The sequence below is a fragment of the Chiloscyllium plagiosum genome, chromosome 51, assembly GCF_004010195.1.
Source record: "Chiloscyllium plagiosum isolate BGI_BamShark_2017 chromosome 51, ASM401019v2, whole genome shotgun sequence".
Classification (NCBI taxonomy): Eukaryota; Metazoa; Chordata; class Chondrichthyes; order Orectolobiformes; family Hemiscylliidae; genus Chiloscyllium; species Chiloscyllium plagiosum.
This window is the reverse complement of record NC_057760.1, coordinates 4,534,849-4,555,268: the sequence shown is the minus strand read 5'-3', so window position 1 is coordinate 4,555,268 and position 20,420 is coordinate 4,534,849. Positions and strand designations below refer to the sequence as shown.

General features: G+C 42.2%; 1 protein-coding gene across 1 annotated transcript in view; it reads left to right on the top strand.

The window, feature by feature from the left end:
* LOC122544774 (latent-transforming growth factor beta-binding protein 1-like) overlaps positions 1 to 20,420 on the top strand; it is a 98,170-nt gene that overhangs the window by 21,858 nt on the left and 55,892 nt on the right. Inside the window, exon 4 of the mRNA XM_043684100.1 lies at positions 16,408 to 16,580. Coding sequence (XP_043540035.1) covers positions 16,408 to 16,580 — 173 coding nt within the window. The remainder of the gene's footprint in view (positions 1 to 16,407; positions 16,581 to 20,420) is intronic.

Below are 20,420 nucleotides of genomic sequence, written 5' to 3'. Positions count from 1 at the left end.
GTTGCTGGAAAAGCGCAGGAGGTCAGGCAGCATCTAGGGAACAGGAGAATCGACGTTTCGGGCATTAGCCCTTCTCCATCCCTCCTCCCTATCTTTTATCTTAGCCTGCTGGACCAACTTTCCTCATTCCTGAAGAAGGGCTAATGCCCGAAACGTCGATTCTCCTGTTCCCTAGATGCTGCCTGACCTGCTGCGCTTTTCCAGCAACACATTTCCATCTCTTCTTGGTTAAATTGCCTGACCTGCTGCGCTTTTCCAGCAACACATTTCCATCTCTTCTTGGGGTTTCCTTTACTACTTTCACTCATGCCAGTGGCTTAGCTTCTTTTACCACTATCTTTTCCCACAGTGCCTTTCTTTAACGGCCAGCACTTTGTGTGTCCCACTTTAGCACAGTGGACATACACAAGGACTTTCACCTCCTTTCCACCCTCTTGGGTTTCTTTTTTAACCTGTTGTAAACAATTACCAGTATTCTCTACTCTTGGTTTCATAATGTAGGATCTCCCCTTCTCCCAACTTCTAACCCTCACAGATTGAAATTCTTGCCGGAAGCTAAAGCTTGTTTGACCTCTTCATAATCTCTTGACCCCTCATCTGACATCGTTGCAAATACCTCACGAGTTCTGTCTACCAGTTTAGTCTGAACTAGCATTACCCTCAAGTCCTCTGACCACTCCATCTGCCTAGCCAGTTTTTCAAATAAAATAAAGAAGGTTTCGACAACTTTCTCATCAAAATGTGGCAGTGTTTAACATATTTGTACATATCACTACCTTCTCTTTTAATCTCCATTCTGTTAACTTGACATTGCTAACTATGTTTCTATCTCTTTTTCTCTCCCACTTTCTTCTCTCTTTCTTTCTCTTTCCCTCTCCCAAGTTTTTTCTAACTCTACGGCACTTGTCTGTTTCTCTGACACACCTAATTGCTTAAGTAATTCCCTTCCAATTTCAGCTTTACTTTTGTCCTTGGGTAAACCCAATTCTAACCTCTTTGCTAATTCTAGAAGTGAGGTCTTTTTCTTTCCTTCTAAACTTTCTTGGCAAATTTGGAAATCATCTTCAAGCCCCAGAACCTCTTTAGCAATTTTAAGAGCCATTTGTCTCACTTTTAATTTAACCAACCACTAATAACTGAAGTTCAACAAATTGTCTCACCTATGGTTTATTTAAAGATCTTGGACACTAATCAGCAAGTGTTTAAATCTGCTGGGATTTTATCTGTTCAGATTTACCCAAATCTCAGACTGGATGTGTCTAAACCAGTCCAAATCACAGACCTGAGCCCAAACACTTTTATGACACAGGGTAAACCCTTCTGCTCATTTAAACCAAACATACAGAAAAGCTCACCTCACCTCGTAAATTGTTAAAGTATGAGTGACAGCGGACTACTCAAAATTCCACTATTTAAAGAAAAATTAACAATTTATACTTTAACTCAAAAAAAATTAAATAACAACTATCTACAACTGTTAGCCTCCTTTGTCTTAATGATTTATCTACCTCTCACTCTATGACAATATTTGATCCAATAAAGCCCCTATTAAATTTACAACAAATCAATTTTCAAAACCAGGTGCCATCTTTGTGTGTTGAACTTCCTCTGTCTGTAGATTTCTCCTGCATCATCTTTGGTCTTCCAGCTAATGGTTCAAAATGCCTGCTCTTTATACCCCAAAACATCAGATCGTCTCATTGGTTTGATTTTGTCAAAACAAATTCAATTGGATTTTAATATCTTGGGGCATAATTTAAACTGATTGGTTGAATTTGAATGGTTGTGAAAACACCTTATTATCTGATTTACGGCTCAAATATTGCATCTGCAAATTGTCCAGAATGCTCTGTGCCTGCACTCAGTCACATGACAGGTGCTTGCTAGCTTATCAACTTTCACTCTCTCTTAAAGTTACAGTACACGCCTTCAACTCCACGACACCATCATCATGAATAATTAGCTCCCACCAAAAGATGATGTAACAACATCCCAGCTTAATGGTTTTGTGAGAACTTGAAATTCTCTGAGGCTGGGAATCAAGTTGGAAATATATCCTCCAGTCTGAACTCTGAGGAACTGTTCTCACTGCTGTCAAATAGTTCAGGGGATCCCCATCAGAAATTCTGCAATAAACACCAATTGTGACTTTCAGAGAGAAGAGAAAGCAAACATTGGACATGGGGTTCAGGTTGAAAAAGGTGTTTGAAAATCTGGTTGAATGGATGAGGAGATTTCTAAAAGTGGAATAAGGAGATATGAAGGAATTTGAGGAGTGAGTTGTGGGGTGAGGAGGTGTGATGTACAGGAGGTTTGTAAAACTGGAGGAGGTTGTACACGTTGGTTATGGAAGGATGAGAGAGCAATTTAAAGACAAGTGCCTGGATCTATTGTCGCTCAAATATTTTCAGCTTCAGACCATTTGGAATTTAGTGAGTTAAGGAATCCAACCTGGACAGAAACATGAAGGAGGTTTCACTTGGTGTGAGGGTCTGAGGACATTGTTAGTAACTAATATGATGTGGAGCTTGAAACTCAGTTCCATTTCTTTTGAGAAGCTCTTGTTTAGTTAATTAATTAAGGAGCTAGCTAAAACAAGTTCTTGAACAATAATGGAGCCAAACTGACTCATCTAAGTCACATCAACAATATTGAGTGCAGCCAGCATTAAGTGCACCTGGCACAGAGTGGAAGTTGTGTGAGTTCAGAGAGCGTGCGGGTTTGGTCAGCCTGAGACTTTGGTGAAGTGATAGAAGGAGGTCCACATGTCTTCTTTCTTTCTTGACCTTTTCGTAGTGCACCATTTCACCCACTTCACCCACAGCAGCTGGCAGTCAGTGTGCGCTCAACTTGAGAAACAATGAAAAATGAGTGACATCATAGGAGTCGGGTGAGCTAATTAAATGTTAACATATAACTTTCAGTTGTAAATGGTAATAGCATTTAATTGATAAAGTAAAATTGTGATAAATAATAAAAATTTAACATGACTTATCAAATTAACAACTACATTTAACTAATTAGATAAGGCAATGGAGAACCAGGCTGACAAACATGGGACATGGGAGCTTCTGGATCTGAAAGTAATCTAAGGCAAACACCTCTCCCGTAAATGTGTAAAATTACAGGGAATCCAACTCAATCATTAAATTGGAGGCTGAACTGAAAATATTATGATGTATTAGACAAGAGGAAGAGATACCAGATATCCTAGAATCCACCCAATGTGTGCAATGATTCTTTGTTCTAAAGACAATCACACCCCTTAGGGTTTGGCTCTCCAATTCCACCAGTAGTAAGGGTCAGGACCATTGAATCATGAGTGAGGCAGGTAAGGGCTAGGAGGATACTTATAATGTAGGAGCCTCGGCCTGTGTAATGATCCAACATGTTTCACTTGTATGGATAAAAACAAGGTCTGTAGGGAGGTGGAGCACATTGACCAGGACACTTTGGTTGCCTTTCAAGAAGCGGGGGAGTGAAAACGAATATAGTGGCAATAGAGGCTAATATAATGAAGGGAATAGATACCATTCTCTGGAGCCAAGAGGGTGAGTCCAGGCGGCTGTGTTGTCTGCCTGGTGCCAGAGTTTAGGACATCTGCTCAGGGTAGTGTGGAATTTGGAGTGGGAGGGAGAAGATCTAATCGTTGTGTTCCATGTAGGTACCAGTGGTACTGGCGAGGCGAGGAAGGAGTTTCTACTTAGACATTATTAGGAGCTAGGCACCAAATTGAAGAGCAGAACTTCAAAGGTAATAATCCTGAACCATATTCCAATTGACAGAGGCCAGGAAGAAGTTAATACACTGCTCAAGGACTGGTTTGGGAAAAGTACATTTCGATTCATGGACTACTGGAACTCATACTAGGGAAATGGGGTTTATACCAATAGGACAGACTTCATCTGGCAATCTCTATACCTAGGGAAGTAGAGAGAGTTTTATACTAAACAGTGGGAGTGAGGATAAAGCTTGAGTAGGTGTAGCAAATCCAGGGGTTGAGTCAAGGTAGTGGGCAGAGAATGGAAGGAACAGGCAGAAAGAATACATCTCAGAATGCATCAACAGTCAAGATAAGATGTTACAACAATAAAAAAGCAAAATTAAATAGTCTATATCTGAATGCATGCAGCATTCATAGCAAGTAAACAAATTGATGGTGCACATTGAAGTAAATAAATGAGATGATGTAAGCTATTATAGAGATGTAGCTACGGGATGACGAAGGTTGGGTCCTGGATATTCAACTGTACATGACCCTCAAAAAAGAACAGGAAGCTTGGTAAAGGTGGAGGGCTAACACTGTTAATCAAGGATGGCACAGGAAGGAAGTTACTCGTGGGAGTGCTCTATCAGTCCCCTAACAATAACTACACCGTGGGACAAAACATACAAGAAATATTAAGCACTTGTGAAAAGGGGACAGCAATGATCACAGATGATGTTAATCTACATATAAACTGGAAAAATCAGTTTGGCAGGAAAAATCTGGATGAAGAGTTTGTAGAATGCTTTCAAGATGGTAGCAGAATGTGCTGCTCTAAAAAACCAACATAGATTTTTGAACCCCCAAATTGGACTCCATTGTGACTGACCATGACAGAGGTACCATGACAAGCGTAGAGATTTTTGTCTTCACTTCATTTAATTTATTACCTTATTATTCAAACTGAAACTATCACTCATCAGGATTCAAGTTGAATCTCTGCAGGTTTTCTGTGGGGAGTAGCAAAAACAATATTACTCACCACTGCTGAAAAAGCACAAAAGTCTGATATAAGGCAGAGATCAGGGTCTCTGCAGTGACAGCACATTATCCCATACGGGAGAAAGACAACGTGACAGAACTGAATTTAGTTTTAAGATTTATAAATATTTAAAATTGTATTCAAAGTTTGTGAGAAGATTTGTAGCTCGGGTGCTCGTTGTTGTGGTTCTGTTCGCCGAGCTTTCCAAAGATTTATTTTATAAATAAATATTGCATTGCAATAGATTACAGAATCAATTCTTGAAAATAATTCAATCCCTTTCTTCTGTACCTTCCTCTTTTTGTTTTCTTAATGGGAACTGTCCTATGTTGGGTACTCTGTACCGGCTCCTGTAAAACCCTGGGCTTTCAACCAGCCAGTGCTGGAAAAGCTGTTTTTGCAAGTGTTCTGAAGTACACAGTTCCAGAAGCTGGTTTTTGGAGTGTTGATGTTGCCATCACCTGTCCCTGGGACCTCAGTGGATGTTGTGTTGGGTGCTGATGCTCTGGACTGTTGTACACGGGAGAATATGAATAAGGAACAGAATTAGACCATTTGGTCTCTCGTGAGAAATAAGTTCATTGTTCATTTGATTACTCTACATTTCTATGTACCCCATCATCCTCCAATAACCATTCACACTCCCACTTGTTTATCAAAAATCTATCCATCTCTGCCATAAAAAATATTCAGGACCTTTGCTTCCACTGCCTTTTGAGAAAGCTCCATAGACTCACAAGCACTGTAAGAAAGATGTTTCTCCTTATCTCTGTCTTAAATGGACAACTGCTTTCTTTTAAACAGTTATTCCTAGTTCTAGATTCTCCCACAAGCTGAGACATCCTCCCCACATCCCCCCGCCCCAATGCCTCAGGATCATCTCTGCTTCAATCATGTTGCCTCATGCTCTTGTAAACTCCAGCAGATGCCAATCCCAACCCATCCAATCTTTCCTCATAAAATCCATTCCAGGGATTTCCCGATTAACCCCTCTCTGAACTGACACCGACATTTTATCATCTTTCGTTAAAAGAGGTGACCAATATGATGCTCAAGATGTGGTGTCATCGGTACCCTGTATAACTCCCTACTTTTGTAATCGATTCCCTAACACGGGGTGACATGATGGCTCAGTGGTTAGCACTGCTGCCTCACAGCCCTAGAGTCCCAGGCTTGATTCCAACCTCGGGCAACTATTGGAGTTTGCACATTCTCCCCGTGTCTGCGTGGGTTTCCTCTGGATGCTCCGGTTTCCTCCCACAATCCAAAGATGTGTAGGTTAGGTGAATTGGCCATGCTAAATTGCCCGTAGTGTTAGGTGCATTAGTCACAGGAAAATGGATTTGGGTGGGTTACTCTTTGGAGGGTCGGTGTGGACTTGTTGGGCCGAAGGGCCTATTTTCACACTGTAGGGAATCTAATCTAATCATCAAAAAATTAAATTGCCTAATTATTTGCTGCACCAGCAAACAAATCTTCTGCCATTGATGCACAAGAACATCCAGATCCCTTTGATCTGAGTTTGCAACTTCTCACCATTTAAATAATATGTCTTTTATTCTTTCTGCCAAAGTAGGCAAGTTCATTTTTTCCTAATTATATGGATTTTGCATCTGCTGCATTTTCTACATTATGTGGATGGCACAGTGGCTCAGTGGTTAGCACTGTGTCTCATAGTGCCAGGGACCCAGGTTTAATTCCTGCCTTGAGTGACTGTGTCGAGTTTGCACGTTCTCCCTGTGTCTGTGTGGGTTTCCTCCAGGTGCTCTGATTTCCTCCCACAATCCAAACGTGTAGGTCAGGTGAATTAGCCATGCTAAATTGCCCATAGTATTAGGTGCATTAGGTAGGGGAATGGGTTTGGGTGGGTCACTCTTCAGAGGGTTGGTGTGGACTTGTTGGGCCAAATGGCCTGTTTTCATACTGTAGGGAATTTATACTGTTTGCCGGATCTTTTCCCACTCACTCAACCTATCTACAGTGTATATCTCTTTGTAGCTTCCTTATGTCCTCTTCCCAACTTGTTTTCCTACCTATCTTGTATTGTCAGCAGATTTAGTCGCCATCTCTTCTGTCATACACCATTAGTATTTTTTTAAATTCATTTGTGGGATTGGACGTAACTGGCTGGGCCAGCATTGATAGCCCATCCCTATTTGCCCTTGAGAAGGTGGTGGTGAGCTGCCTTCTTGAACCACTGCAGGCCACCTGCTGTGGGTAGACCCACAATGCCATTAGGAAGGAATTCCAGGATTTTGACCCAATGACTGTGAAGGAACGGTGGTATATTTCCAAGTCTGGGTGGTGAGTTGCCTGGAGGGGAACTTGCAGGGGCTGGTGTTCCCAACTACATGCTGCCCTTGTCCTTCTAGGTGGAAGTGATCGTGGGTTTGGATGGTGCTGTCCAAGGATCTTTGGTGATTTTCTACAATGCATCTTGTAGATAGTACACACTGCCGCTACTGAGCGCCAGTGGTAGAGGGATTGCAAGTTTGTAAATGTGATGCCAATCAAGCGGGTTACTTTGTCCTGGGTGGTGTCAAGCTTCTTGAGTGTTGTTGGAGCTGCACCCATCCAGGGCAAGTGGGAGTATTACATCACACTCCTGACTTGTGCCTTGTAGATGGTGGATTGACTTTGGGAGTCAGGAGGTGAGTTACTTGCTGCAGTATCCCTAGTCTCTGACCTGCTTTTGTAGCCACTGTGTTTATGTGGTGGGGCCAGTTGAGTCTCTGGTCAACGGTAACGTCAAGCATGTTGACAGTGGAGGATTCAGTGATGGTAATACCGTTGAATGTCAAGGAACAGTGGTTAGAGTGTCTATTATTGGTGATGGTCATTGTCTGGCATTTGTGTGGTGCAAATGTTACTTGCCACTTGTCGGCCTAAGCCTGGATACTGTCCAGACCTCGTTGCATTTGAACATGGGCTCCTCAGTATCTGAGGAGTCACGAATGGTGCTGAACACTGTGCAATCATTGGTGAACATCCCCACTTCTGACCTTATGACAGAGGAAAGGTCATTGATGAAGCAGCTAAAGATTTATTGGGTCTAGAACACAATGAGGATTTCTGCTGAGATGACTAACCCTCCACAACTACAACCATCTTCCTTTGTGCCAAGTATGACTAACCAATGGAGTGTTTACCCCCGATATCCATTGATTCCAGTTTTGCCAGGGCTCATTGATGTCAAGGATTGACCTCTCCTCTGGAATTCAGCTCTTTTGTCCATGTATGAACCAAGGCTGTAATCAGCTCAGCAGCTGAGTGGCCTTGGCGAAACCCAAACTGGATGTCACTGAGCAGTTTGTTACTGAGCAGGTGCTGCTTGATAGCTCTGTTGCTGAACCAATCCATCACTTTACTGATGATGGAGAGTTGACTGATTGGGCGGTAATTGGCCGAGTTGGATTTGTCCTGCTTTTTATGTACAGGACATACCTGCGCAATTCTCCACATTGTTGGGTAGATGCCAGTGTTGTAACTGTATGGGAACAGTTTGGCCAGGGGAGTAGCAAGTTTTGGAGCACACGGAGTACACATCTTTAGTACTATTGCCGGAATGTTGTCAGGGCCCATTGCCTTTTCAGTATCCAGTGCCTCCAGTCGTTTCTTGATATTACATGAAGTGAATCGAATTAGCTGGAGACTGGTATCTATGATGCTGGGGACCACTGGAGGACCCCGAGATGGATCATCCACTTGACACTTCTGACTGAAGATTGTTGCGAATGCATCAGCCTTATCTTTTGCTCTGATGTGCTGGGCACCTCCATCACTTAGGATCGGGATATTTGTGGTGCTGCCTCCTCCAGTAAGTTAGTTAATTGTCCATCACCATTCACAACTGGGTGTGGAAGGACTGCAGAGCTTAGATCTGATGCACTGGTTGTGGGATTACCTAGCTCTTTCTATCACTCACTGCTTATGCTGTTTGGCAAGTAGTCCTGTTCGGTAGCTTTACCAGGTTGACACCTCATTTTTAGGTATGCCTGATGCTGCTCCTGGCATGCCCTCCTGTAGTATCCATTGAACCAGGATTGATCCCCTGTCTTGATGGTAATGGTTGAGTGGGGGATATGCCAAGCCATGAGGTTGCAGATTGTGCTGGAGTACAATTCTGCTGTTGCTGATGGCCCACAGACCCTCATAGATACTCAGTCTTGAACTGCTAGATCAGTTCGAAGTCTGTCCCATTCAGCACAGTGATAGTGCCACACAACATGATGGAGGTTATTCTCAATGTGAAGGCGGGACTTCAACTGCACAAGGACAGTGCAATGGTCACTTTTACCAATACTGTCATGGACAGATGGCTCTGCAACTAGCAGATTGGGACGCAATAGTTTCCTAATTCATGCCTGTCTATACAAACATACAAACATTTAAGCTAATTGTCAATAACGAAGTGATAATTCTGCGAACGCGGCTGGGTGACTTTGGAGCATCTGATTGATCTTGTGATTATGGAGCAAACAATGGATTCCAGCTAAATGTTTTCTTCATTTTCTGAAAAGTTTGGTGAGTCACAAAACATCTACGCTATAACCAAATTCACAAAGTATTGTTTCAGCCTTCCATTGTAATTATATTAAGAATTGCACTGTTGACAGATTGGCTGACTTTACATTCGGAAATCTGTGGAATGACAGAGACAGGAGCTGGATAACTTCCCGATATCTGAATACTGAGTCAGTCGAATGGATTCCAGAATTGGGGAGGACATTCCTTGTAGGGGAATAAATGCGCAATCCAGAAATAAGCACCTGTCCTTACAAGGTCCAGGATCTGTTATACACTTTATTTACTTGAAACAAAATGTTTTCAACAAGAATTGTGTCCTGGTGAGAATTGCAGCTCAAGCATTAAGCTTTATTTTAAATAACAGAGACTAGATTATGTGTTGTCTCTGCTCAATACCTTTGATTACAAGTCTACAGATGACAGTGTCATTTCATCCAAAGGTATCATTGTGTATGACAGACAATCAAGACCCACCAGTCAATAATGGGATAGACAACACTTGCAGACTGATTCAAATCTTATTGTCTGTCTGGTCTTTATTGGTTATTTTGCTAAACCCTTTGGCCTTTGTAACACTTAATGTTTAAATAAATCTGAACAATTTGTTTAACCTGTATAGCTTGGCCATCTGTTTTTTTGTATTGGAAAAGATTGTGGGATTGTTTAAAGTAATTAATGGTTGATTATTAAATTCTGGAACTAATATGTGGGCTGTAAGGACCCGGGGGTGTGTTGTTTAATTGAAGACCACATCTGTTTATAGAAGTTGGCTTCAAGCCACAAGATACAGCAGGCAAATCCAGGGCAGTAACTGTACAGTGGTGCCACTGCTGATGTAAGGGTTAATGCTCAGCTGCCTAGCGGAATCTTGGCATTTACATCGACAGGTCTGTAGGCACCTGCAGTTCATATGGGCAAGCCTGCAAATGTTTCATGTTTCAGACTTCTACCTCGCATGTTTAATCTTTCCAAACTGAGATGTGATCAAATTCACAGATCTGTTCTTTATTATCTCACCTGGATATTATAAAGGATGAGAGTCAGAAGCTTAGGGTGGAAGAACAGGGTGAATCGTGAAGAAAATGGGACATGGGGGGTGGGGGCAGGGAGTTGCTGAGATTAAAAGGGAGAGATGTTCAGGAGCTGATGAGTGTAGCCTCTTGTCCTACTTGCAACCTCACCTTCAGCATTTTTAAAAATGGTTTTTATAATTACAAGTTTTAGATTAATTTTTACTTTTTTTATCAATCTTGACCAACATAAATCCAGGTGGTGCTGGAAGGATCAGTGAGCATTCTTTCTTTGTACAAAGTGAGAGACAGACCAAAGTGTTGTGGGACAGGGTCAAGGAACAGTAATGAAGCATGTTTTAGTGTCAGTCTGTAGAAGCTCTGTGTATTTATTGCATCACATGGGAACTGTGTACCAGCCTTTTCTTGGTCAGGATAATTGCTTTGTGCCAGACTGGCAGGCAGCATTTACAAAGTGCCATCTCTCAAGGATATGAGGAGCTGTTTGATGATCATAGTTGCAGGAAAGAGATTTGTTTGGCTAGATGTTGAGTGAATTGCCTCCATTTACCACGTACTCAAGGTCTGTTAGATAGGGACTGGAGAAATGGTTAGCTAAACTTTACCAGGAGTTTATTTACAGAGAATTCTATAGCATTGGACAATTAAACACAGCATAAATGAACTACTCCTTCCCAGTGAACCCAGAGCGAATCAAGATTCTTAGACTGAATTTGGAGTGGGTCGGGACAGACACACCGAATCAGGATGGACTGGGATATACAAGCTGAACCTTGAGTTGTTGGTTCTGAGCAATCGGTTCCTAAGCGTTGAGTTGCCAATTAATCTTATGAAGTTTACCTGGAAATAGTCAAGACTAACATGAGATTTCTCTACATTTTCAAAGTTATCAATGCAGAAGAACAGCAGGAAGTGTTTTCTCCCCCTCTTTTTCTATCCCTCTCTCTTTCTGTCTTCATCTCTCTGTGTCTTCCCTTCCCCCACTCCCAGTGCACTCCCCCAGTCCCACGCTTTCCATCTCTAAACTCAGCTCTGACTAAGCTCTCTGGCCTTCAGTGAGTGATTGTCCTCTGGGAACCACTTGGAGAATGTTTGTTTAGCAAAAACAAATATTGCATTTGGTGCCAAGAATGTTCAGAATGGGGTCGTGTGTGTGTCAGGCACATGTGAATTAATTAGAGCAGAGCAGACTGTTACCATTTTGAGTCAAAGAGTGAACAAGATGAACAATGAGGTTGAATGGAGGTAAAAGATGGGAGGGACTGGAGGACCTTGGAGAGATGGATTGGAGCAAGTTGGTTTGGCAGAGGAGGAACATTTTAAAAGTTTGATGCAGTGTGGAATGTACTGTCCAGCTGGGTGTGAGAGTGGTAACAAATAACACCTGCACTTCTCGTGGACAGGAATTTTCTGATTTTATTTGAAGAAGAGTAGAAATCTACTATGCAATATTCCTCCTTCTATAAACTCTGGAAAATATGGTTATTATGATTATTTATTTTGAGGTGTCTGTGAAACTTACTGAATGAGAATTGGATATCATCCCATGCATCAACCACTCATTCAACACCAAGCACTTTGAAAGCTCTCCTGGGTGTGAGAAGGTATTAAATGGCCTCTTTATGGTCTTCTATCAAGAACCATTTTTAGGAGAGAAGGGGAAGATAATGCAAGATTCTGCAGAACTGCACATTATTTCTCCATTAGTCCCTGTCTTGTTCATAGAACACTGCTTCCACAAAACTGAACACATGTTTAGACAAAATTTTTCAGGGTTTTTGGAGTGTTTTACAGTCAATGAATTATGTTTGGACTTTAAAAAAATTGAATATGGGATGTGGGTATCATTGGCATACCCATCCTAATTGCCCAGAGGGCAATAGCATTACTATTACACCAGTACCTCCTCGACTGTTTTACTGTGAGACAACAAGACAACTAATTTTCATCCAATCTTATCGAGAACATAAAAGTATAAGAGAGGGGAGGAATCGTTCCATAAGATCATAGCTGATTATCTGTCTCAACCTTGTCTTGCTGCATTAGATCCAGATTACCTTCATATACAAAATCTGTGTAATAATTTAAATACATGAACATTCAACATACTCAACACATGAACATTCACAGCTCTCGAGGGTAAAGGATAATAAATTCTGAAGATTCACAATCCTTTTCATAAAAATAATTATCCTCATGCCTGTCCTAAATCATTGACTTCCTATTATGAGACTGTGATGCCTGATACTTAATTCTGCCAAATGGGGGGAACATTTACTCAGAATCACCCCTTATCAGACAACGTCCTCATCCCAGGAATCAGTTTGGTGAATCTTCATTGAACTCCTTTGTTATGAAGATGCTTCATATTTAATAAAGGACTAATATTATTATACAATGCTAGAAAACCTACTTATTTCAAGTTTAGTGGAAATACCTCTAATGTGGTTCTTTAAAAGAGGAAGTTGAAGGTTCACGGGGACATTGTAGATTTTTTAGCAAGGCTTCCTAAGAAATCACATGACTATTAAAACTACTTGTTTTGAGGTAGACCCCTGCAGAGGCTGATTTGAGCACTGACTGGCTTTGGAGAAGTTCTTGTTTTATCTTGTCTAGTTATAGGAAAGCCTGCAAAGAACAAGCTACCCATCTGATTGCTCCCCTTTCTGAAATGAAAATCTTCATGTTGAGTTCAGGCTGAAACCTATTTGTTTGTTTGTAAGAGTTGTTGCTGGAATATTTCAAGTTTTCTCCTTTCCATTAGCCAAGTGTGCATGCTTTCATGTATTTGTTAACTAACTATTGCATCATCACTGAATAAGTTTTATTTTGATAATAAACCCATAATGGTATTTATTAAAAGATTTGGTCAATCGATCTTTTGGTTTAAAACCTGATACAGATAAGGTATTTAATTGGTCATCTGAAAGGAAAAGTAACCATAGTCATACTGGCCCATATCACTACTCTCTCATTTGAGAGAGGTGACTGGTGCTGAGTTTAACCTGAGGGGCATGACGCTGCAGGTGAGGGGCAAGATTGAGAAGGAGAGTCCTCATGATAACCTCAGTCAATGCGGGAATTGAACCGACGCTAATTTGTTACTGTGCTCAGAAAAACAGGCATCTAGCCAATTGAGCTGTCTCAGTATGGAATCTGATTTCAAGCTTCAAGACCAGACCAGTTGCAAATTGACACAGTAAGAGAGCTCAGCAGTGCTTATTTCCCCATTGACTATATTGGTGAGTGAGGTTGGAATTTGCTAAAGTTGGAATTTTAGAGATTCTGTATAACAATGATCTCGCTCATTCAGTTCTGTGAAGATGATCTTACAGAATATGGGGAAGTTGAAGAGCATTTACTTTTAGCTCCATGTGCTGAGAATAAAAGAAAACTAGAGTTTTAGCCTCTCTTTACAACAGTAATGAAGAATTTTACTGTCTTAGGAAAAAAGACGGGGTGATTTCTATGATAAAACTGTCAGAGTACGATTCATGTCGGTTCTTCAAACTTTGGATAAAGTTTAAAGAAAAGATCATATTATGGGCCAGAAATTCATTGAAAATGATCCTTGAGCAGATCCTCTAAGCAAAGTAAGAACATCTGTCTGAGCATGAGTAGGAATTAAGATTCAATAGGAGCAACTGTTGAAATGATTTCAAATAAATTGAGGTATATCATAAGGTTAGGCATTAGTTTTCATTGTCTGCATCTTTGATTTGCTTCTGTTGAGGGCTTCTAATTGGTTGTTGGTGATGACAAGATTTTAGGCAATTGCTCTCTGCTTGTAGCTTTATAAGACTTTAGTTAGGCCACACTTAGAGTACTGCATTCAATTTTGGTCACCACAATGAGGGAAGGATGTGAAGGTTTTGGTGAGGTTTACCAGGATGCTGCCTGAATTGGAGGTAATGAACTATGAGAAGAGACTAAAAAAAATCTCTGTTTTCTCTGGAGCATTGGACGATGAGGAGAGACTTGATAGAAGTCCATAAAATTATGAGATGTATAGATAGGGATGATGGTCAGAATCTTTTTCCCAGAGTTGAAATGTCTAATACTAGGGGGCATGCATTTAAGGTGAGAGGGGGAAAGTTCAAAGGAGATATGGGGGAGGTTTTTTACAAAGAGGGTGGTAAGAGTGTGCAATATTATATCAGGAGTGGAGGTGGAGGCAAATATGATAGGGGCATTTAAGAGATTTTTAGATAAGCACATGAATATGCAATGAATGGAGGAATATGGACCAAGGGCAGGCAGAAGGGATTAGTGTAATTCAGCATCATGGTGGGCCATAGGGCCCGATTCTGTGCTGTACCATTCTATGTTTTTAAACCTAGAACAGTCCCGAACTTCAGTGCATGATTGAAGGAATTCTGTATTGTCCTCAATGCATTGACTTCAGCTGGAAAACTAAAGGATGGGCATAAGACTGGTCTTTGCTGTGAGCCTCCCACCCAGACCCTGAGATACATGTTCCAGATTTGGGAGCAGTAGAAATTGTCCCAGAGGCTTCAGTTTCTCTCTAGAATCATAACCTCCAAGTGAGAAGAAACACAAGGCTACTTTGACTTCTTCAATCTGAAATTTAAATTGACTGGGAAATACTCAGAGAGCACAGGGGTCCCCCAAAGGGACCTCTTGGTTAAAATTCCTCCATGCTGCATACAACCTGGACATTTCTCTTGTGTCAGATTCACGATTGTTGCTGTGATTGTCACACTTTGCTATGGTGTATCATTTGTTTTGACTCGATCTGCTGTTCAACAAACCCACATCTTCGATTCCTCATAAAAGGGATTCAGTGACAACAATATCATTGAATGTCGAGGGGTGATGGTTAAATTCTCTCTCATTGGAGATGGTCACTGCCTGGCATTTATGTGGCATGAATGGTATTTGCCAATTGCTAGCCCAAACCTCAACATTGTGCATTGATTGACGAACATCCCCACTTCTGACCTTATGATGGAGGGAACGTTATTTGATGAAGCAGCTGAAGATGATTGGACCTAGGACAGTGCCCTGAGGAACTCCTGCAGAGATGTTCTGGAGCTGAGATGGCTGACCTCCAACAGCCACAACCATCTTCCTGTGTGCCAGGCATGACTCCAACCAGCAGAGAGTTTTTCCCGACACCCATTGATTCCAGTTTTGCCAGGGCTCCTTGATGGTACACTCAGTCAAATGCAGCCTTGATGTCAAGGTCTGTCACTGTCACTTCACCTCTGGAATTCACCTCTTTTTGAACCAAGGCTGTGATGGTGTCAGCTGCTGTGTGGCCCTGGTAGGTCCAAAACAGAGCTTTTGTACTGATGTGATTTTCCCTGTAGATGCTCTTGCTATGATGTACAGATCACTTTCACAATTCATGTAGCACATTTCGTGCAGAAATGTTTTTATCAGTGATCAGTGGGCTGCTTCTGGAGCTAAGTTTGTGCACCAATGTGGGGTGAGATTCTTGTCCCTGTGAAACGTAAATCTAATCAGTTTGTTTCAGTCTGAAACTACTGCCAAATATCCTTGATTTGTACCTTTGTTCATTCTGGCAGGAAAAAATTCTGTCTGTACAGGGGGGGGAGAGCAAAGTCGAGCCAGGAACTGTCTGAATATTACGTCTGAAAATTGAATGTAAACAGAGTAAGTGATTGTGCAGATTGAGAGTTTCCTGTCTCCAGGCAACCTGAACTAACTAGCTCTGGGGCTTGCAAGAGGTAACTGTCTCTTTTTGCAACATTTAATGTGTACGTACAGGAATGGATGTGGAGACACACAGGCTGGGCAATACCAATGAAGTGCATCATTTGTTTTAGCTGCATGTCTAGATAATGATTGGACGAACAGGAGGAAAGATTAGGACTTCAACCAAAGATTTTCCTTGTGTCCAGTCGACCTTTGCTTGCTCCCCTTCCTCGTTCCAACTTTCTAAGCTGGTTCCTCTCTCACCTCTCTTGTCCATTTCTCCTCATTTCCTTTCTCTTTGCCCAATTTTCCCCTTCTTCCACTCCCTCTTCTCCTCCCTCTCTTTGCTTCAGCAGTTTCCCATGTTGTCTGTAGTACCGATTATTGCTGTGTTAAATTCTGTTCCTTTTCCTTTGCAGTGTGAAGCAGGCACAGTCGGTGTTACTGAGGAAACTCACACTCTCTAGCCAGCGCTCTGCCAAAGTTGCCAAGAGACAGCCAACACCATCTGATGTCACAGCCAATACAAAAAGCCAGGGCCCAAAGGCACATGGGCAAAACCAGCCTCGAGTTAAACAAGCAAGTGTCAAAGGTAAAAGTGAAGGGGAAGTGGTTATAACTGCTGGTGTAGAGATGAGAGTGGGCTCTGAGTCATACAATCACATTAGGTACCACTCCAGGTGAGACAAGGGAGAACACAATCACTTCATTGTAGAGCCTTCAATTCCAATCCAAAGAGTGAGCTTTCCGAAAGGGCTCAGTGCGAGCTAAGCTGAGCAATCCTAACCCAATTGCTCGTGATCATGGACTCTCAACATTATTAACAATAACAGCCCTTCAGGTCTCCTTCAGCATCGTCTTGTGGTTGCTACCATCCAGAAGGACGAGCATCCACATGGGAATGCCAGTGCCTGCACTCACCATCCAAACTTGGAAGTATATCGCTGTTCCTTCATTGTCACTGTACCAAAATCCTTCTCTAATAAGAAGGTACCTCACCCTCATGTCTTTCAGAGCAGTTAAGGGTGGGTAATAAACACTGGCATAGTCAAGATCAAATGAACCAAAGTACAAATCCACACTGTCCCTGTTCTGGGAGTATTTGATGGAGACAGTGTCAAGGGAACTTTACTTTCAATTTAGAAGTAGAGAAAGAACTTTACTTTCAGTTTAAAGAAGTAGGAGTGGCTTTACTTTATGTTTAGGCAAATATGGAGGGAGCTTTACTCTGTATCTATTCCTGTACTGTCCCTGTCCTGGCAGTGTTTGATGTGGACAGTGTACACAGGGCTTGACTTTAGGATCAGTGATAGGTGACTGGCCCTTTGATTTCATTCTGCATACAATGAGATGACGATTTATCTGATTCTAGAGACAACATTCACTGTTTTGTCTAAGAACAAGGGAAGGGTGCATGAGTGAGTGACTGTGGGTGTGTAAGGGTGGGGTCTGCATGTGTGTGTGTGGGAGTCTCTGAATGAGTGAGAGTTGGTTTTAAGTGGCTGTGTCTCACCGTTCTGGGCATTTCAGCATGTTAAGTGTGCAAGTCTGCGCGATAGAGTTAGTGTGTGTGAGAGTGAGTAGGTGTGTTTGAGTTTGGGCAAGAGAGTGAGTGAGTGTGCATGGATGTCGGAGAGTGAGTGAGTGTGCATGGGTGTAGGAGAGAGAGGGAGGGTGCATAGATGCAGGAGAGAGTGAATGTACGAGTGAGTGTGTATGCAATCTAAATCAATACAGACTCGTGTAAGTTGTCACGAGACTAGATGTTAGGCAGTTGAATTCGATGAGATTTTGGGGTTAAAATGCCTTCACATTGCCAGGATTTGAGGCAGCTGTAATTGCTGCTTCCAGCCTTGCCAGCTGATATTAATGCAGCCTCACAAATGTTGGCCTGATGCCATTGTTCCTAAATGTAGCCTTCCACTCAATCTGGATACAGGCGATGACTGACTGTGATCCCCTAATGTCTATCACCAACCACTTCACCACAGGGTATACACCACAGCTGCCCTCCCTATACCCCATGCCCCTTTTGCCTTGTCCTCTCCCTCCACTCCACTTCCTTTTCACACCCCTCGACAGCGCCCTCATCCCTCTGCCCTCTCCCACCACCCCCGCCCTCCCCAGCTCTCCTGTCTCCTCCCCTCTCTCCTCGGCTCCCCCACACCCCCACCCCAGCCATTCTGCTCGGCTCCCCTCTGTTCTATCCTTCCCTCTCTGTCCCCTTTATGCTCCAGTCGCCTCCATCCCTCCACCCTTATCCAGTTACCTTCTGCAGTCCTCCAGTCGCTTCACCTATCTGTTCTCTGCTCTCCCAAACATCAACTCAAATTGTCTTCAAACTCTGTCCCAGTCCCAATGCACTCTCTCCCCTGTCTCTCCACCTTCATAACTCCTTCAGTAAGCATTCAGTTCCTCCAAACATAACACCTTCATTGTAGAAAGTACTCTACTCTGTATCTAACTCTGTGCTGTCCCCATCCTGGGAGTGTTTGATGGGGTACGATGTAGAAGGAGCTTTATTCCATATCTAATCCTGTGCTGTCCCAGACCTGATGTCTAATGTTCTTTTGAAGTGTGGGACTGGTTGTGTGTGCCCCTTGAGTGAGCGTGTGTGCTTTGTGTGCGCTGTCATCTAAGAAGGCTAGATTGTTGATAGAGCTCCAAGGGGATGAGTATCTGCACTGAATTGGTGTTTGTGCACGGATTACTGAATCCCCATGCAGCTGTTGTTCTTGCTGAGGGTGTAATGGAGACAAAGGTGGAAGTTAAGATGCTGATACTTCCATCCTACACTATTGGAAGGTGGTTTCAGAGTCAAGATCCTTGATTTGTGTGGCCTGTGGCTGTGGTATTTGGTTACAAGTCAACAAAAAAAAAATCACCAGGATTTAATTGATTTTGGGAAGAAGGAATACAGATTAAAATGTCCAGAGACTGTACCAAGACATATGTTCTTTACATCAGAATGATGATTATTTGCTGAGTTTTTTTTTAAAAGTCTCAACGCTATGTGGCGGAAAAGAAATTTCTTCTTCATGTTGACAACTCGCAATACTCCTGATGCAAACCCTTCATTGTCACAGCAAAACCAATTAAATTCCCAGTTTCATAGGTTTCACCAACGTGTTAGTTTGTTTTGGCATTTTCTCTCTTTCTAAATTTGTACACTCAGCCAAATCCCACAACCTCTTTCCATCTACTCACTGGGATAACCAACTCCACTAACTCAGTCTTGAGTAATGTTTCACAACTCTTGTTTCACGCAGCCTCCCATCCATCTGTAACATTTCCTCACTGCCTCAGGATGATCCTCTATGCAAATGTGGCACAATCCCACATGTTGTTCTTCAGTTGAAGTCAAACAACACAGATGGAAGTTTAAAGTAGTTCCTAAGATCCATCTCCTTGAACAGAGTCATTTCAGCTTATGAAGTTAGGAACTACATGTTCTACATTTGTAGGATTTGTACATGTAGACACTGATTGAAAAGTACAAGTGTAGTGTTCAATTATATATGATATTATCCGGCTTGTAATCCCTTTTACCTTCTGTAAGCTGTACTGTCAGTAGTGGGGAAAATACTAGAGTGTATTATAAAAGAAATGATCACAGAACATTTTTAAAATGTTAACAAGATTGGACAAAGCCAGCATGGGTTTATGAAAGGCAAATCATGCCTAAAAAACCTCCTGGTATTCTTTCAGGTTGCAAACAGCAGTATGGAAAAAAGAGAACTCGGGAAAATGATGCATGTGGATTTTCAGAAAGCTTTTGATCAGGTGCCTCCTAAGAGGTTACTAGGCAAACGTGAACCACATAAAATACAGGTAATGCATTGGCATGGGTCAAGATATGGTTGACAGACAGGAAACAAAGAGTGTGAATAAGTAAGTATTTTTCCAAGTGGAAGGCAGTGACTACTGAAGCTCCACAGGGATCAGAGTTTGGGGCTCAGCGCTCCATAATATTTATAAATGACTTGGATGAGGGAACAAAACACAACATTTCCAAGTTTGCTGAAGACTCTACTGGGTGGGATTGTGAAGAGGGTGCAAAGAGACTTCAAGGCGATTTAGACACGTTGAAGGAAGGGGCAAACATATAGCAGTGCAGCCACAATTTGGCTAAATGTGAAGTCATACACTTTGGTGCTGAAAATGTGTTGCTGGAAAAGCGCAGCAGGTCAGGCAGCATCCAAGGAGCAGGAGAATTGACGTTTCGGACATGAGCCCTTCTTCAGGAATGAGGAGAGTGTGCCAAGCAGGCTAAGATTAGATTAGATTAGATTACTTACAGTGTGGAAACAGGCCCTTCGGCCCAACAAGTCCACACCAACCCGCCGAAGCGTAACCCACCCAGACCCATTCTCCTACATTTACCCCTTCACCTAACACTACGGGCAATTTAGCATGGCCAATTCACCTAACC